Source organism: Jaculus jaculus, chromosome 10 (genome assembly GCF_020740685.1).
Source record: "Jaculus jaculus isolate mJacJac1 chromosome 10, mJacJac1.mat.Y.cur, whole genome shotgun sequence".
NCBI lineage: Eukaryota > Metazoa > Chordata > Mammalia > Rodentia > Dipodidae > Jaculus > Jaculus jaculus.
In genome coordinates, this window is record NC_059111.1 from 22,026,990 (window position 1) to 22,046,453 (window position 19,464).

Consider the following 19,464-nt stretch of genomic DNA (forward strand, 5'->3'; position numbering starts at 1 on the left):
CTGCTGGGAAGGACCTACGTGCCCAGAGCTAGGTCTTCGGCGGCTGGGATGGCAGGTCAGCGAGGTGAGCCGTTGGCTAGATGTCGACGAGCTTGGTGGTGCTCGCGTCCAGGGGCGGGGCGGGGGGTACACGCTAATTCCGGCATGACCTGCGAGGTCGAGCCCACCCACGGGACTTCGCCTGAAGATTTGTGGGCTCTGGGTAGAGGAGAGGACCTGTGATGGGACTGCAGCCCCGGGGTGCGGTGGGGAGGGACGGGGTGCAGTGCAATGGATAGCTCGCGGGAGGGAGACCAGCCCTGTCGGAGCTCACCATTCTTAGAGATGAAAACTTCCAGGATTGTAGAAGACAGGGGTCCCACCCAACAACCTGCGCGCCCTTGTTTGGCTCCATCCCTAGTCAGCACCTTCCACCCATTCCTGATCTTTTTCTTTCTTCTTTTGGTTTTTCGAGGTAGGATACCCCAGGCTGACCTGGAATTTACTATGGAGTCTCAGGCTGGCCTCGAACTCACAGCGATCCCATACCTGTGCCTCCCGAGTGCTAGGATTAAAGGCCTGTGCCACCACACCCAGCTCCATTAAAAAAAAAAAAAAATTAAATTTGTTTATTTGAGGCCGGGGGTGGTGGCGCATGCCTTTTAATCCCAGCATTGGGAGGCAGAGGTAGGAGGATTGCTGTGAGTTCGAGGCCACTCTGAGACTCCATAGTGAATTCCAGGTCAGCCTGGGCTAGAGTGAGACCCTACCACGAAAAACAAAAACAACAACAACAAAAAAAATACTTATTTGAGAGAGAAAGGGAGAAAATATGATCATGTCAGGGCCTCCTGCCCCTGCAAACGAACTCGTATGTGCCACCTTGTGCACCCTGCTTAAGAGGGACCTGGGGAATCGAACCCCATCCTTTGGCTTTGCAAGCAAGCACCTTAGCTGCTAAGCCATCCCTCCCCCTCCCCGGCCCCACCCATTTCTAGTTCTCCCAACACTAGAGCCAGGTCGGAGGAGCTGAGTGGAAGCTGACGGTCTGTCTGTACCCACAGTGTTCCCACTTTCCTGTGTGGTGCAGCAGTATGCCTGGGGGAAGACGGGCTCCAACAGCGAAGTGGCACGCCTGCTGGCCAGCAGTGACCCGCTGGCCCAGATTGCAGAGGACAAGCCCTATGCAGAGGTGAGACCTGAGACAAAACTACAGGAATCAGCTGGGAAGGGCCTGGGCAGCTGGAGGAAGCCCGCTGGGCCCTTCAGACCGGTACAAGTTAATGGACAAGTTGGGACGCCAAAAGTTTTAACAGTTTGTGATCGGCCCTATAATCCTAGCACTGGGGAGTTTAAAGCAGGAGGATCATACAGAGTTCAAGACCAACCTTGTCTCTATAGCAAGACTGTATCTCAAAAAAACAAAACAAAACAAAACAAAAACAACAGAGAGGGGGTTGGAGAGATGGCTTAGTGGTTAAGGTGTTTGCCTGCAAAGCCAAAGGATCCCAGTTCGACTCTCCAGGACCCACGTAAGCCAGATGCATAAGGGGACACACGCATCTAGAGTTCCGTTTGCAGTGACTGGAGGCCCTGGCTCGCCCATTCTCTCTCTCTCTGCCTCTTTCTCTCTGTCAAATAAATAAAGTATATTTTAAAAAAATAGAAAGGAGCTGAGTGTGACACTCTTTTAATCTCAGCACTTGGGAGGCAGAGGTAGGAGGATCACAGTGAGTTTGAGGCCACTTTGAGACTGCATAGTAAATTCCAGATCAGCCTGGGCTAGAGTGAGACCCTACCTTGAAAAAAAAGAAGTCTGAGATTACTAGAACCCTCCTTTGCCCAATAAGTCTCAGCATTTATTGATTTTTTTTTTTTCTTGTTTTTTCAAGGTAGGGTCTCACTCTAGCTCAGGCTGACCTGGAATTCATTATGTAGTCTCAGGGTAACCTCCAACTCATGGTGATACTGCTACCTCTGCTTCTTGAGTGCTGGGATTAAAGGTGTGTGCCACCACGCTTGGTTAAATATTTTTTTATAAATATATTTTAAAATATTTTATTTATTTATTTGAGAAAGAGAGAGAGAGAGAATGGGCATTCTAGGGCTGTTAGCCACTACAAAGTCCAGACACATGCGCTACCTTGTGCATCTGGCTTTATGTGGGTACTAGAAAATTGAAGCTGAGTCCTTTGGCTTTGCAGGCAAGTGCCTTAAACTGCTAAGCTATCTCTACAGCCCCTTACTGAATATTTGTGTTTGCTTTTTAGAGTCAAGGTCTCATGCAGTACAGGCTAGTCTCGAACTTGCTTTAGAGCCAAAGATGAGCTTGAACTCACAAATCTGATCAGCCTCATTGAGCTGTCAGAAGCATATGGCTTTTCAGTGACTGTGAAGGTACCATTTTCCTCACTGGACATGGGGAAACTAACTCTAGAGTGTGGTGTGGCTCAGTGGTAGAGTGCTTGCCAGTCTTGTGTGTGACCCTGGGTTTGACTCCCAGCACAACAATAGACAAGTGAATAAATAAGAACACCAACACTAGAGAAGAGACATAATTAGCCCAAGGCTCTACGGTTGGTGAGAGGCGGGGCCTGGACTAAGGCCTAGATCCCCTCTCTCCCTTTGTGTGTGTGAGATGGTGTGAACATGTGCCCAGGCCTGTCTCAGGACCCAGCTGCCCTGTGGGAAGTGCAGTATGACTTGGGACAGGCAAACCAGGAGTGCCACCTGCCTTCTCCTCTCTCAATTTTCCTGTCTTTCCAGTTGTGGATGGGCACACACCCCCGGGGGGATGCCAAGATCCTTGACAACCACATCTCCCAGAAGACCCTAGGCCAGTGGATTGCCGAAAACCAGGACTGCTTGGGTCCAAAGGTCAAAGAGACCTTTAATGGCAAGCTGCCCTTCCTTTTCAAAGTGCTCTCGGTGGAAACAGCCCTGTCTATCCAGGCACACCCTAACAAGGTAAAGGATCAGAGGGGTGCAGAGGTCAGAGTAGACAGGCTTAGGTTGAGGCCCTTTCATAGCTTTCACCCCGCCCATACCAGGCTCCAGCCCAGGGCTAAATCCGGGTCTGACCACTCCCAATTTGGTTGTTCAGGGCCAGCTGCTAGTAACAAATGGCACAGCCTAACTGGAACGCTAACTGGCCTATGCCAGAGGAGCTTCTCGAAGCTTATTCTTAGGGACTTGTTCCTGGCCTCTCCTTACTCTATCCAGGTCTATTCATATCTGCCCTTTCCCCCCTTGTCTAGGATGAATTCAACTTTTAGGGCAGGGAAGGCACCCTACCTGTTGCCTTAACTCCACCCATGGCTCAGCCCAGCCTGAGCAATCTGCCCCAACTCTTATCCTATTATTATTTTTGTTTGGGTTTTTTCTTTCTCTTTCTTTCTTTTTTCTTTTCCTTTTTTTTATTTTTTTTAATTTGTTTTTATTTATTTATTTGAGAGCGACAGACACAGAGAGAAAGACAGATAGAGGGAGAGAGAGAGAATGGGTGCGCCAGGGCTTCCAGCCTCTGCAAACGAACTCCAGACGCGTGCGCCCCCTTGTGCATCTGGCTAACGTGGGACCTGGGGAACCAAGCCTAGAACTGGGGTCCTTAGGCTTCACAGGCAAGCGCTTAACCGCTAAGCCATCTCTCCAGCCCTCTTTTTTCTTTTTGTTTTGTTTTTCAAGGTAGGGTCTCACTCTAGCCCAGGCTGACCTGGAATTGGAATTCACTACGTAGTCTCAGGGTGGCCTCGAACTCATGGGGATCCTTCTACCTCTGCCTCCCGAGTGCTGGGATTAAAGGTGTGTGCCACCGTGCTTGGCTGGGATTTTTCTTTTAATGTTTTATTATTTATTTATTTTGAGAGAGGGAGGGAAAGAGGCAGATATAGAGGGGAATAGGCATGCCAGGACCTCTAGCACATGAATTCCAGACACATGCACCACCTTGTGTATCTGGCTTACGTGTGTACTAGGGAATTGAACCCAGGTCTTTAGACTTTGCAGGCAAGTGCCTTAACCACTAAGCCATCTCTTCAGCCTTTGTTTATTTATTTATTTATTTGAGAAAGGATGGCTGTGCCAGGGCCTCCAGCCACTGCAAACGAACTCTAGACATATGCACCACCTTGTGCATCTGGCTTATGTGGGTCCTGCGGAATCAAATCCAGGTCCTTTGGCTTTGCAGGCAAATGCCTGAACCCCTAAGCCATCTCTCCAGCCCTGTTTGGGGTTTTGGGGACAGGATTTCATGTAGCCCACACTGGCCTCAAATTCACTATATAATATAGCTGAGATGACTTTGATTGTCAATCCTCCTGGCCCTATCTCCCCAAAAGTAACATCCAGAGAAGGGGGGGGATTTCCCCAAATTCACACAGCTTGTGCCAGAGTTGGCCTCTTGTTTAGGTTTTCTGACCCACAAGCCAGCCTTCTTGGTCTGTCTAGCTCTGGCCCATTTCCCCACCCAAATTAGCTGAATCTCAAGTTTCTGCATGATGCCTTTACCAGGTCCAGGGCAGAGATGAGTACCTCTGTGTGGCATCTGGAATGGACTCAATAAGGACTGGTGGGACTGGCACTCCTGTTGGGTGATGGCTGCACCCTGACTGACCTCTACTGCCCACCCACAGGCGCTGGCAGAGAAACTGCACCACCAGGCGCCCCAGCACTACCCTGATGCCAACCACAAGCCAGAGATGGCCATCGCTCTCACCTCCTTCCAGGGCTTGTGTGGCTTCCGGCCAGTTGAGGAGATTGTGACTTTCCTGAAGAGTAAGGTTGGGCCGATGCTGAAGGCGCATGTATCTGAATCAGGCCTGCGATGTGTGAGGAGCCCAGGCCAGAGTGGGAAGGAACAGTGACAGAGAACAGAGGCTGAATGTCCCAGGAACTGAAGGTTGCTTGGCCTTGTGAGATGGCTTTTGGAGCCAGTGGGCCAGATGAGTGAGAGTGCACTCAGGCGTGCTTGCTGAGTGCGGGTGGTGAACGGTTTGCACTGCAGGGTTTGCCCGGGATTGGCTCCTTGGCTAAGGATGGGTTGAGAGCACCCTCCCCCCCCCCGTCCTCATTCTTTTTGTTTAATATTTTATTTACTTGCAAGCCGAGAGAGAAGGATTACAGGCACACCAGGGCCTCTTGCCACTTGCAAACAAACTCCAGATGCATATGCCACTTTGTGCATAGATACTGGGTAATGGAACCCTGGGTTGTCAGGCTTTGCAAGCAAATGCTTTTAACAGATGAGCAATCTCTCTAGCCCCTCTATTTTTAAAGCTTTTAAATATTTATTTATTTTTACTATTTTATTCATTTATTTGAGAGAAAGAGGCATATATATATATATATATATATATATATAGAGAGAGAGAGAGAGAGAGAGAGAGAGAGAGAGAATGAGAATGGGTGCACCAGAGCCTCTAGCCTCTGCATGTACGCATGTACCACCTTGTGCATCTGGTTTAGGTAGGTACTAGGGAATCAAACCTGGATCCCTAGGCTTTGCCAACAAGTACCTTCACCATTAAGCTATCTCTCCAGCCTTTATTTGAGAGAGAGAGGGAAAGAGAATAGAATATGGGTGTATCAGGGCCTTTAGCCACTGCAAAAGAACTCCAAATACATGTGCCACCTTGTGCATTTGGCTCACATGGGTTCTGGAAAACTGAACCTGGGTCCTTAGGCTTTGCAGGCAGAAGCCTTAACCACTAAGCCATATCTTCAGTCTTTTTTTTTTTCTCTATGTTTATTAACATTTTCCATGATTATAAAAAATATCCCATGGTAATACCTTCCCTCCCTCCACTTTCCCCTTTCAAACTCTATCCTCCATCATATCCCCTCCCCATCTCAATCAGTCTCTCTTTTATTTTGATGTCATGATCTTTTCCTCCTCTTATGATGATCTTGTTTAGGTAGTGCCAGGCACTATGAGGTCATGGATATCCAGGCCTTTTATGTCGGGAGATTTTTTTTTTTTTTTTTTTGAGGTAGGGTCTCGCTCTTTCCTAGGCTGACCATTAGTCTCAGGCTGGCCTTGAACTCAACAATGATCTCCTACCTCATCCTCCTGTAGGGACTAAAGGCGTGTAAGGCATGTGCCACCACGCCCAGCACCATTTTTTTTCTTTAGTTAGTTTTTTCCATTTGTTTTCAAACATTTTTATTTTTATTTATTTATTTGCAAGAGGGAAAGAGGCAGAGAGAAAGAGAATGGGCGTTCCAGGGCTTCCAGTCACTGCAAACAAACTCTAGATGCATGAGCCACCTTGTGCATCTGGCTTATGTGGGTCCTGGGTAATCAAACCGAGGTCCTTTGGCTTTGCAGGCAAGCACCAGCCCATAATTATTATTATTTTTTAAAAAAAATTTATTTATTTATTTATTTGAGAGCAACAGACACAGAGAGAAAGACAGATAGAGGGAGAGAGAGAATGGGCGTGCCAGGGCTTCCAGCCTCTGCAAACGAACTCCAGACGCGTGCGCCCCCTTGTGCATCTGGCTAACGTGGGACCTGGGGAACCGAGCCTCGAACCGGGGTCCTTAGGCTTCACAGGCAAGCGCTTAACCGCTAAGCCATCTCTCCAGCCCTATTTTTTTTTTTTTTAAGTCAAGGTCTGTGATTGGCTGGAAGCCAATTAGACTAGACTGTCAGGCCAATTGGCTCCCAGTATCTGCCTCTCTCTCCCTTCACAGGCACACATCCCATGTGTGGCATTTTCACATGGGTACCAGGAGTTGAACTCAGATCCTCATGCTTGCAAAGCAAGCACTTTACTGACTGAGCTATCTCTCCAGCTCTCCAAGTGTTCACTTCTGAGGGTTCCCTCTCACCACTCCTGAGATGGCCTTTGATCTGGCCTTCCTGCAGAGGTACCCGAGTTCCAGTTCCTGATTGGAGATGATGCTACCACACAGCTGAGGCAGAGCCTGGGCAGCGACTCCCAGGCCATGGCTTCTGCTCTGCGGAGCTGCTTTACCCATCTGATGAGGAGCGAGAAGAAGGTGGTGGTGGAGCAGCTTAACTTGTTGGTGAAACGGATCTCCCAGCAAGGTGAGCTTGGTGTGGGCCTGGCTGGGTGCAGCACAGACCTGACGCCACGGTGACAGGGCTCGCAACCACTTTGCCCAGGGTGAAGACTTAAAGGGCCCAACTTAGGTGGCCTGTTGGCCAATATTGTTGTGTTCCAGCCCGGAGTTGATTGCTGTTTCATATATGTGTTTTTTGCTTGTTTTGTTTTTTTTGAGGTAGGGTCTCGCTCTAGCTTAGGTTGACATGGAATTAACTATAGTCTCAGAGTGGCCTTGAACCCTCAGTGATCCTCTTACCTCTGCCTCTCGAGTGCTGGGATTAAAGGTGTGTGCCACCACACTGATTTTTTTTGTTTGTTTGTTTTGTTTTGTTTTTTTTGTTTTTTCAAGGTAGGGTCTCACCCTAGCCCAGGCTGACCTGGAATTCACTATAGAGTCTCAGGGTGACCTCGAACTCACGGCAATCCTCCTACCTCTGCCTCCTCAGTGCTGGGATTAAAGGCATGTGCCACTACGCCTGGCTTTTTTTTTTTTAAGGAGAGAGAAAAGAGGGAGAAAATTGTTGTGCCAGAGCCTCTTGCTATATAGACAAACTCCAGATGCATGTGCCACTTTGGGCATCTGGCTTTATATGGGTACTAAGGGTCAAACCCAGGTCATTAGGCTTTGCAAGCAAGTGCCTTAACCATTGAGCCATCTCTCCAGCCCTGTTTTTTTGGGGGGAGTGGGTTTGAAGTAGGGTCTTGTTTTAGCCCAGGCTGACCTGGAATTCACTATGTAGACTCAGGGTGGCTTTGAACTCACAGCCCAAGTATGTGGAGTCTTCAGCAATAGGGTCTTACCATCTAGTCCTGGTGGGAAACCAAGGACCTTGGCAATGGCTTACGATGCTTTGGGGGCATTTTCAATGCCCATCCCTGGCATTGAAAATTTTCTAGCAAAAATCTACGGCTCCTGAGTGTTCTACTGTCCAAAAAAGTAGGATTACATATGATTTATTTATATCCTCTTAGATTTTGATTAGCTGTCCCTCCACTTTTCCTTTACTCAATCTTTTCCCCAGACCTCATTTTGGGCCTTTTCACTGCCATTAATCTATTTTCTACTTATGTATATACAATACCATCCTATTAAGTACCCCCCTCCCTTCCTTTCTCTTCCCTTTATATCTCTTTTCTAGCTTACTGGCCTCTGCTACTGAGTTTTTTTCCTTCTCATGCAGAAGTCCAATCATCTGTAGCTAGGATCCATATATGAGAGAGAACATGTGATACTTAGCTTTCTGGGCCTGGGTTACCTCACTTAGTATAATCCTTTCCAGATCCATCCATTCTCCCGCAAATTTCATAACTTCATTTTTCTTTTTTTTTCCCTTTCAACTGTTCAATTTCCCCGTTCTTTTCTTTTTTTAAATTTTTATTAGCATTTTCCATGATTATAAAAAAAATCCCATGGTAATTCCCTCCCTCCCTCCCCTTCATTTTTCTTTACTGCTGAGTAGAACTCCATTGTATAAATGTGCCATATCTTCATTATCCATTCATTAGTTGAGGGACATCTAGGCTAGTTCCATTTCCCAGCTATTATGAATTGAGCAGCAATAAACATGGTTGAGCACATACTTCTAAGGAAATGAGATGAGTTCTTAGATTATATGCCTAGGAGTGCTATAGCTGGGTCATATGGTAGATCAATCTTTAGCTCTCTTAGGAATCTCCACAATGGCTGGACCACATTGCATTCCCACCAGCAGTGTAAAAGGGTTCCTCTTTTTCCACATCCTCGCCAGCATTTATGGTCATTTATTTTCATGATGGTAGCCAATCTGATAGGAGATGGAATCTCAACGTAGTTTTAACTTGCATTTCCCTGATGACTAGGGATGTAGTACATTTTTTTAGATGCTTATATGCCATTTGTATTTCTTCTTTGAGAACTATTTAGTTCCATAGCCTTTTTTGATTGGCTTGTTTGATTTCTTATCATTTAATTTTTTGGGTTCTTTGTATATCCTAGATATTAATCCTCTATCAGATGTATAGCTGGCAAAGACTTTTCCCCATTCTGTAGGTTGCCTCTTTGCTTTATTCACAGTGCCCTTTGCTGTACAAAATCTTTGTAATTTCATGAGGTCCCAGTGGTTAATCTGTGGTTTTATTGCCTGAGCAGTTGGGGTTATATTCAGAAAGTCTTTGCCAAGACCAATTATGTTGAAGGGTTTCCTCTACTTTTCCCTGTAGCAGTTTCAGAGTTTCAGGTCTGATGTTAAGGCCTTTAATCCATGTGGACTTAATTCTTGTGCATGGAGAGAGAGAAGAATCTATTGTAATCTTTCTACAGATAAATATCCAGTTTTCCCAGCACCATTTGCTGAAGAGGCTGTCTTCTCTCCAATGCGTATTTTTGGCATTTTTATCGAATATAAGGTGGCTATAGCTACCTGGACTTGCATCTGGGTCCTCTAATAAATAAAAAAAAATTAAAAATAGAATTATCTGGGCCAAAATGCCAGTAGTGCTGAAGTTTAGAAATCACATTGTGTTAAGCCAGGTGTGGTGGCTCATGCCTTTAATTCCAGCACTGGAGGCAGATTTAGGAGGATCACTGTGAGTTCTAGGCCACCCTGAGACTACATAGTAAATTCCTGGTCAGCCTGGATTAGAGTGAAACCCTACCTCAAAAAACAAAAACACGGGCTGGAGAGATGGCTTAGCAGTTATGTGCTCGCCTGTGAAGCCTAAGGACCCCTGTTCGAGGCTTGATTCCCCAGGATCCACGTTAGCCAGATGCACAAGGGGACGCACGCATCTGGAGTTCGTTTGCAGAGGCTGGAAGCCCTGGCACACCAATTCTCTCTCTCTCTCTCTCTCTCTCCCTCTCTCTCTCTCTATTTTTATTTATTTGAGAGTGACAGAGAAAGAAACAAAAAAATTAAAAAAAAACACACAAGCAAACAAAAAAAGAATGCACATTGTGCGTGTAAAGACTGCACTTGGAGCCCTTTTCGGAGCCAGGGTAGAGCAGGCATGCAGATGGTGCTGATGACATGGCATGCGTGGGGAAAGAACCAAGGATGGGTGGCAGGACGGGTTCAGCAGAGCATCTGACTTCATGTGAGCAGGACTGTTCTTAAAATCCCCTGACCAGTGTGGGCCTGCCAACCGTAAGTACCTCTGAATGGCCTGGGGTGTTCTTGTCACCCTCAGTGTCTGCTGGAAACAGCATGGAAGACATCTGTGGGACGCTCTTGTTGGACCTGCACCAGCAGTACCCAGGTGACATTGGGTGTTTTGCCATCTACTTCCTCAACTTGCTTACCTTGAAGCCAGGGGAAGCCATGTTTCTGGAAGCCAACGTGCCCCATGCCTACCTGAAGGGAGGTGAGCCCCATTTCAGTAGTGAGCCCACTGCCATCCCCACTAATCCTTGCTTTCCCATCTGGATGGAAGAAATAAAAGGGGGTGAGGGTAGCTGGGGAGGCCTCTTACCAAGGGGGGGTCTCATTCTAGTCCAGGCTGACCTGGCACTCACTTGGTGGTCCCAGATTGGCCTCAGACCTCACATAATCCTACCTGTGTCTCCTGAGTGCTGGGGTTAAAGGTGTGCACCACTACACCCTGCTTGAGGAAGCTTTTTTATTTTTACTTTTTGAAGAAACCTTTAAGTACCATCCACTCTGACCTCTGAGAGCAGCTGCATCAGTAGTCCACCATGTTTTTGGTGTCTTTTATCTCAATCCTGTTCTACAGAATGCCACTCATATATTTTTACCTAATTTTACAGGATGTTCATTCACATAGCCTAGGTTAGGAGGCCCAGCCCTGGAGAACCAAACTCCAAGGTATACTTTGTCTTCCTAACACATGACAACTGTGTCCCCAGACTGTGTGGAGTGTATGGCATGCTCGGACAACACAGTGCGTGCTGGCCTGACACCCAAGTTCATCGATGTCCCAACTCTGTGCGAGATGCTCAACTACACCCCTACCGCCAGCAAGGACAGGCTCTTTCCCCCAGAACAGAGTCAGGACGACCCCTACCTCTCCATCTATAACCCCCCCGTGCCAGACTTCACTGTGATGAGGATGCAGGTGAGTGAGGAGGACTTCGTGTGGCATGACAAACCTAGTTTAGCGTACACCTGGGGCTGAGATTCCCGTTAAGCTCACCTGAGGGGGGCAGCTGCACAGCCAATACACTTCCGGGAACCAGATAAAAGCCTCCATGCGGATAAGAACCTCAGCAGTGGGGGAGGAGGTGGCAGATTTGTCCCCCACCCCCAAAAGCTCGTGAGGTGGGTAGGTCTTGAATCCAGGAGCAAAGTCTGAACTCTACTGTCCTGTCCTTTCTTCCTGTCCAGGTCCCTGGTTCTGTCACTGAATACAAGGTCTTGGCACTCAACTCTGCCAGCATCCTCCTAATGGTGCAGGGGACAGTGACAGCCAGCACGCCCACCGCCCAGGCAGCAATCCCCCTGCAGCGTGGTGGGGTGCTCTTTATTGGGGCCAATGAGAGCGTCTCCCTGAAGCTCACTGAGCCCAAGGACCTGCTGATATTCCGCGCCTGCTGTTTGCTGTAAGGGTCAGAGCCTTGTTAGCAAGTCCTGGCCAGGCCCACTCCTTTTCCAGCCGGAGCCCTGGTCCTGCTGCGCACTTTCTGGGTACACCCTAGAAGAGCGGGCATAGTGAACCTGGTGGCAGCGACTCCACACCATGCCCAGGCTGAACCATCTTCAGGATGAGGAGCCCATCTGAAGACTGAGGCCTGACACTCCACTCTTTCCTCAACACTCCTTGCCACATCCGAGCCAGGCTTGTGTCCACTCAGAAGGTAGCAGCTCTGACCCAGCTCAAGCATTAGGCTGTGTGGAAATCTGTGACCCAGCATTATAATAATGCTCAACACCTATTTGAGTGATGGGCAAGGTAATGTCTTAAGAACAGCGTTCCTGCCCTGGGACTGGCTGCAGGGGAGAAAGACCTGTGGACTGATGTAGCTTGCACTTTTCCTCCAGCTCTGTCAAAGCAATTAAACTCGTGTGTGTTCAGGCTGCAGGGTAAAGAGCAGTCAGCGTTTGGAGTTCCTGTCCTTGGCTTGGGTGGGAAGAGTTCTCCCTGGATGTTGTCCAACTTTTGTTTTAGTTCTCTTCATGCAGCTTCCTGGGGGTGGGCAGGCTAGATTCCAGAACCCTTTTATAGGAAGGAGTGGGAGAAGCAGCCAGCTTCAGCCACAGATGCACAGCTTGCAGGCAAGCCTTGGCCCTCTTTCCTGTTTGTGTGCATATGTGCACACAAGCGTACATATATATATGGAGCCCAGAAAAACCTTGAGTGTTCCTCAGGCACTTCTCTACTCCCCCCTCCCCCCAGGTACAGACTTGCTATAACACAGGTGGATCTAGAATTCACTATGCAGTCTCAGGATGGCATCGAACTCATGGTGATCCTCCTACCTCTGTCTCCTGAGTGCTGGGATTAAAGGGGTGTGTCACCACGTCTGGCCATTGTGTATCTTTTTTGAGATGGTCTTGACATTGGCCTGGAGCTTGCAAATTCAGCTAGACTGGTGGTCAGCAAGCTCCAGAAGATCCCCCCTCCCCCAGTCTCTGACTCTCCAATGCTGGGATTACAAATGTGTGCAACTGTGCCTGGTTTTATGTGGTGTTGGGTATCACACCCAGGGCTTCATGAATGATAGGCAAGCATTCTATCAATGAAACTACATCCTCAGTCCTGAGGTGACTTGCTTTTTGTTGTTTGCTTTTTTGAGGTAGGGTCTCGCTGTAGCCCAGGCTGACTTGGATCTCATTCTGTAGTTCCAGACTGGCCTCGAACTCACAGAAATCCTCCTATCACTGCCTCCCAAATACTGGGATTAAAGATGTGTCCACCAACATGGTGAGGTTTTGTTTTTTTAAATTCAAAATTTTGTTTAGCTTAAAGGAAAGAAATGGAGTTCTCCATTTAAAGCCCAGGGCCTAATGAAAATGGCTTCTATCAAACAAACTCCAAACTGATACCCATGGGGAACAGCACAAAAGGAGTTTCCAGGAGGGTTGCCCACTGTTGGGCAATCAAGCTGTATCTCTTCAAGATACCCAAGGCTTTCTTGAAAGTCCTATGCAAACTGGGCATGGTAGCACATGCCTTTAACCCCAGTACTTGAGAGGTGGGGGATCGCTGTGACTGAGGCCAGCCTGGGCTAGAGTGAGAACTACTTCAAGAAAAACAAAATCCTATTGCAAATTAAAAACAAAATCTTACTGATCTAATTGCAACACAGATATAGGTCAACAGCATGACTGCATTTATTCTTATAAATTACAGTGTAGATGTACAAGCCAAGAGGTCTGTGGGGCAGAGTCTATACCAGGTGGAACCACTCCTATGAGGAAGCCCTCCTCAGGACTCCCATCTCCAACAGAACACCCGGCACTCCGAATTAAGGCAGTTTGGATCTGGGCACCTTGGTGCCCTTTATTGTTGGTATTTCAGTATGGTTCCCAACAACTGACCATTTCTACCCTACCTCACTGAACACCATCCTGTCTCCCATATCCCCACAGCTTTTCCCATGAGGTAATGCCCTCCTACGCAGGCCCCCAGCTGTGGAACTTCCCTTCCCATACCTCAGAGTTAACTGCAGCAATGACTACCCACAGGACATGGTTTCAGGGTCCTGTCTTCTTTCCCTGAGCAGCTACCAACTGCCCAGGCTACTGTCCTAGCCAGCTCCCCCCCCTCCCCCCAGCAATGTGGCTCCACACTTGGCTTCTACAACCACCTCTGGCCCTCACTGAGTCCCTACAGTCAAGTCCACATTATCCTACATCTGTTCCCTTTCGCACGTGCTCTTCACCTCTACACAAATCTGGACCTGGTCTCTGGTGGGTGAGGGGCTCATAAGGGAGCTATCCTTGTTCCCTGCAGGCTCTGTACAAAGAGCAGAGTCCTGCTGCAGGAAAAAAAAAAGCCTCTACCACCTCAGTCCCCAGAGTGCAAGCTGACATGCTCTGGTTTCTATGCCATCTGCTATGATGCTGTTGGCTAGCAGACCAAGTCACAGCCCAGACCCTGTGCTCCTCTCAGCCTGTCAAGCACCGCCAACATGGCCTTCATGAGGACAGGGGTCTGGCAAATGACAAGGCCTTATCTTTTGATGTGACATCTCATTCTTTCAATCACGTTGGGTGAAGCAGGAGACGACATTTTAACCTGAGCATTGTGACATGCTCCTTGGGCTGGGTCTACTCCCACTCGAGCCTTGCCATAGGCTTCAAAAGTCCAGGAATGGCACTGAAAAACCAAATTCCAGAAAAAGGCTTAGAACAGAGCAAGAGAAATTCCCCAGCGGCAGTCAGAGGACCAGTGAGGCCTGACCCTATTGTGTTAGTCTGGGGTCAGGAGAAGCTCCGTTCACCCAGAGGTTTGCTGTAACGCCCAATCCTTTATGTTTTGCAAGAGATGGGATCCATCCCAGAGCACTGCACATGCTAGGCAAGCACGCTACCAGAGTACACTTCCAGGATGAGGCCTGTGCTAGGGCAGGAGTCCAGCCACAGAACAGGGCCTTGCTAGAGGGGAGACCCCTGCAGGTCAGCCTGATCTGTCTCCTCAGGAGGGGTCTAGGAGCTGGTTTGTCTCTCCTCCCCATCCTGTCCGAGACCAGAACCACACAGCTACCTAAGACGCCCGCTCTCACCTGTTGCTACTTCCTGGAAGTTTAAAAAGCTAAATATATATAGGAAGGCACTGACTGCCCTGCAGTTCCCTCTGCTGGTAATCACAAAAACTACAGGCTTCTGGAACCAGCCCCCAAACCTTCAACTAAACCCTTAGCTCAAAGATGGAGGAGAAACTAGCCAAGACCAAGGAACTACAAATAAATAAATATATACATGACGGAGCAGTTTTCCTTCTGGTTGAATCTGTCCCGGGTCAAGAGACTGAAAGCGATGATCCTTTTGGATCATTAAGCAATTTGCTAAATTCCCATATGTAACCTGAGGAGACAAAGGAACCCACTTTGTGCTCTCTTGAAGGTCAAACCTATTAACTACTTTAGAGCTGGGAAGAGAAAAAGCATAAGGAATTTCTTGAACTGGTCCCAGGTCCCTTCTTTTTCAGATTCCTAGCTGCAAGCTATAAAGTGCCATCGTCTGCCACCTGCACCAACAGCCAGCACAGCAGTTCTCGTTCCCTTCCTTAGAACACCATGGCAAACACCAGTCAAGATGTCTGCAAATGGTATTCTTAGCCACCTTTCTCAGCCATCATAAGAGCCACATGATTCTGCTACTCTGGCTCTTACTGAAGTGGCTTTTTCATACTACTCCAGTAACAGAGAACTGCAGAATTCCACCTATCACCTTACGGCCCAGATGGTGGCCATTGGCCTGAGAAGCACCAGGTGAGGGCTACTGTCGTCACTGACGTGTCTACAGGGTCAGTGACTCTGGGCTGGGAGCACAGCCCACCGTGCTGAGCTACAAAGAAAGGCCACAGGCTCTGTAGTCCTGGGCCCATCCCAGAGGGTTATGTCTACTGGAGGGTACAGGAAGAGTCCCCAAGACAGCACCAGCAGCAGGAGCATGTGGAGGAGGCCATGGGCTTAGGGGGAATGAGGTCCAGGTCCTCGTCATCTGGAATCTCATCCAAGTGATAGCCATCCTGTAGCAGCTGCCGGTTCACATCTTGGTTCACCTGCTAAAAGAAGGAGAGAGAACTATAAGCCAAGATGCAGAGCACATGTAATTGCTGCCAGAAAGGCTAGTTCTCATTCCTGCATCTGGGCTTCCTGTCCCTACCATACCTGAAGGCCACCTCACACCCGGGACTACAGGAGGAAGCAACACCACTTCCCAAGGGTGCCTCCCCTAGCAGTAAGGGGCTCCTGGGAGCCTTAGCAAGTGCTGCCCAGGTTTCACATCACTGACTTGTGGGGAGCTGTTCTAAGGAATCCTGAAACACTGGATACAAATGCAAATTTGAGATTGTGTATGAAAGTCATTGCCCTGGCCCTTCCCACTGGATACCACGAGGTCCCTGGTAGGGCTGAAAATTGGCACCATGACAACACAACAATGGGCTAGAGTAGCTGAGACCTATGGGTGCAGTGGCAGTGGGTGAGAAGCAGCTTTGTTGTCCTGCTGGTTAGGCCTGTTACCTCTCTGAGGGCAGGGCAGGGCTTGGTCCCGGCAAAGTGGAAGTCAGCCTGGTTTCACCAGTTTACTGGCAGATGGTACAAGAGGCTGGGAAAATTTAAGACTTCCCCTGGTTATTGATTCAACTTTCTTAGTTTCAATAACCTTATCTTAGTCTCCCATTCATAGAAGGAGTATGCAATGTCCAAGAAATTCAGGCTAATCAAGGACTTGGAGATGAAATACTAGTGGAAAGCAGTTGTGTTCCCAGCACTTCAACTCTCTCAGAGTCGGCTACACATGCCAGAACTTTTTTTCTTGGAGACAGTGTTTCACTATGTTGGCCAGGCTGGCCTCAAACTCCTGGGTTCAAGGGACTCTCCAACCTCAGCTTCCACAGTAATTACCACTGTGCCTGGCTGAGAATTTTTGTTTTGTTTTTTCAAAGTAGGGTCTCACTCTAGCCCAGGCTGACTTAGGATTCACTATATAGTCTCAGGGTGGCCTTGAACTCTCAGCGATCCTCCTGCCTGCCTCCTCAGTGCTGGGATTAAAGGCATACACCACCATGCCCAGTCTGAGAAATTTATGTTGTGTTTCTATTTGGGCTTGGAACAAACATTCTACAAGGTGTCCACAAAGCCAGCCTAGGAGGTGTGTCTCCAGAGATGGAACAATGAAAGGAACTGAACTTCTGTGGCTGGGAAGGAAGCAGGCTTGGTAGAAGATGGGTGGGGGAGGACTGAATGCTGATCTCAGAGAAAGAACAGTCAAGGGGAGACTAGAGTTACGGTAACAATGAAGGCAGGCCCAGGACCCATGAGTCCAGACTGCAAGAAGCGTTTCATATTAACAAGGAAGTCTTCTCTGAAAGCAACTCAATGAAGGGTTGTGTGTGTGTGCTGGGGGAGGGTAGCAAGCAATGCTTCTTAGATGCAGTGAGTATCCAGTTAGAAGAAGCATTCAAACAAGCACAGGCTAGTAAATATTTAGCTGGGCTCTATCGGGAGGATTCCTTTTCTAAGTTGTGGTCTGGACTACAGACTTGCGAGGTCATTTTCAGCCCTGAGAATACAGCTTCCTAGATTTTCAACAGCCTTCATAAGGCACCTATCCCTCTCTACTGAGGGAAGAGGGCAGAGTGGAAGCTGGGAGAACAAACTGGAAGTCTGGTGCAGTGCTGTGAACACAGCAAGCACCAAACACCTGTTTGGCAGTGGCAGTGAGGCTGCCTGCAGCCGGGCACCGCGCAGAAAGGCGCTCTGGACTTGCCTCTGCGGAGGAGTACCCGGAGGAGTGTCTGGATTCCAGCTCCCCATCACTAGGAGAAGAGGAAGACAGTCAGTTCGGGGGTCTATGGAGCGCAGCTGCAAATGGCAAGGGGAAGGAAGCATGCAAGGGAGTCTGACGGGCTTGTGAAGCAAAGATCACACACCATAGAACTCAAGCCCAGAATCTGTGCTGAGTGCACACGGCTCCCTCAATTGGCTCCAGCAAGGACAAGGTCACTCTCTCTATCAATGCACACACAATAGGACAGGATGAATTCCCCCAGATTCCCTGAGTCTTCCAACGAAAACATCCTAGGACGGGGAAACAGTGCCGAGAAGAGAACTGCCCCAGAATGTGCATGAAGAGCCTTGAAAGAGACAGCAAACAAGCAAAGGCACCAAGCAACCTGCAGTGCGGATCCCAGTGGCTCCCCAGCAGGTGTTTCCAAGAGAAGCACTCACCTGTCAGAGTCGAGAGACACCAGGTTTTCATCTGGACTCTGGCTAAGAGCAGTGTAGCCCTTGTTAAATTTCACTGACCTGAAGGGAGAAGAAAAGGGGAGGTGAGGACAGACTTAGATGAGAGTATATTATGGGACTCTCACAGGGAAAGCCAGAGTCCTCGCCGTATGGGCAAAAAATTGACTGTACAACTTCACACTTTTATTTAAAGATCTATTTATGTATTTATTTGAGACGGAGGGAGGGAGGGAGGGAGAGAGACTAGGTGCGCCTGGGCCTCTAGCCATTGAGAATGAACTCCAGACGCTTGAGCCACCATGTGCAATCTGGCTTACGTGGGACCTGGAGAATTGAACCTGGGTCCTAGGTGTCGCAGGCATGTGCTTTAACCACTAAGCGATCTCTCCAAGCCTACTTCACACTTTTATCCACCTGGTCCCTCAGCCATCATGGCTTGCAGCTCCAAACATGTGGCTACATCTCCTCAGAGTATGTACTGGCCTACTCACACACACCCCCAACCAAAAAAGGGGGGAGGGGCTGGAGAGATGGTTTAGCCGTTAAGCACTTGCCTGTGAAGCCTAAGGACCCCGGTTTGAGGCTAGACTCCCCAGGACCCACGTTAGCCAGATGCACAAGGGGGCACACGCATCTGGAGTTCGTGTGTAGTGGCTGGAGGCCCTGGCGCGCCCATTCTCTCTCTGCCTCTTTCTCTCTGTCGCTCTCAAATAAATCATAAACAAAAAATAATAAAAAAAACTTGCTACATGAACCAGAGTAAGACAGCCTCCCTGCACCTTATTTAACCAGAGGCTTTGGGCAAATCTTTTCACCTGACTTTCAGCGCTCAGCTGGAAAAGGTCCTGTCCAGCTCTGAGAGAGCTTGAGACTCCAGCCACCATGCTCCTCCCTGCCTTAGTGACTGATCTGCTGTATCTATGCATTGGCAGAAGTCCAAAGCTTTTCTTTCTCTCTTTCTCTCTCTCGATACTATTAGTCTTAGGGGAAAGAAAGGGTTTTTCTACTTCTCATTTTTAGGATCGTGAACGCGGCGGCTGTCAGGGGCGGGGGACAACCACTAGCTGTTCTGCAAACTTGAGCACCCCGTCTCCCAGACAGAGGACTAAGGCCTTCCGCGGCAGCGGCCGGCGCAGAGGAGGCGGACGAAAGCCACGGAGACCTTTTTTTCCCTGAAGAGTCGGGGCGGCTCGGCAAGGCCGCCAGCATGCCCTTTCTCCGCAGCACGGCCTTGGCCAGGTCCCGGTGCTTCTCTGCAAGTCAAAGGACCCGGGTCAGCAGGGCTTTTCCCGGGCCGGGGCGGCACCTAAACCCCTCCCCTCCTCCCGGGGAGCCGCCGCCCGGGCCGAGCTCTGCCCGCGTCCCGCCACACTCACGCAGCTTGGCCTGAATGGAAGGCGCGCGCGCCACCATGTACGGTCCACGCTTCTCCACGGCCGCGGAGGTGCGCTCCCCGAGCCGGAGGGAAGCCGCCGCCGCCGCCGCGCCGCCCGGGCCACAGGCCGGCTGGGAACCGGGGCTGGAAGTCCGCCCCGCGTGTCCGCGGAGCTCGGCGGTCGCCAT

At 49.1% G+C, this 19,464-nt stretch overlaps 2 protein-coding genes across 6 annotated transcripts; one reads left to right on the forward strand and one right to left on the reverse strand.

Annotated features, from left to right (window-relative positions):
• Mpi (mannose phosphate isomerase) lies at nt 1-12,069 on the forward strand. 2 transcript variants are annotated; one of them, XM_004672840.2, is made up of 8 exons: nt 1-64; nt 1,044-1,171; nt 2,746-2,946; nt 4,611-4,752; nt 6,848-7,030; nt 10,215-10,388; nt 10,891-11,099; nt 11,369-12,069. In XM_004672840.2, the coding sequence occupies exons 1-8, from the start codon at nt 49-51 to the stop codon at nt 11,585-11,587; spliced, it is 1,272 nt and encodes a 423-aa protein (XP_004672897.2). In that variant the 5' UTR covers nt 1-48; the 3' UTR covers nt 11,588-12,069. The 2 variants fall into 2 exon arrangements, with proteins under 2 accessions (XP_004672897.2, XP_045016124.1); XM_045160189.1 differs by lacking the exon at nt 2,746-2,946.
• Nucleotides 12,070-13,293: 1,224 nt separating this feature from the next.
• Nucleotides 13,294-19,464, reverse strand: Fam219b (family with sequence similarity 219 member B). 4 transcript variants are annotated; one of them, XM_045160192.1, is made up of 5 exons: nt 19,278-19,464; nt 19,064-19,154; nt 17,884-17,961; nt 17,423-17,471; nt 13,294-15,710 (listed from the first exon to the last, which is right to left on the reverse strand). In XM_045160192.1, exons 1-5 carry the CDS (start codon nt 19,462-19,464, stop codon nt 15,549-15,551), a joined length of 567 nt encoding a protein of 188 aa, XP_045016127.1. In that variant the 3' UTR covers nt 13,294-15,548. The 4 variants fall into 4 exon arrangements, with proteins under 4 accessions (XP_045016127.1, XP_004672904.2, XP_045016129.1 ...); XM_004672847.2 differs by having other exon boundaries at nt 13,294-15,713; XM_045160194.1 differs by lacking the exon at nt 17,423-17,471 and having other exon boundaries at nt 15,575-15,710.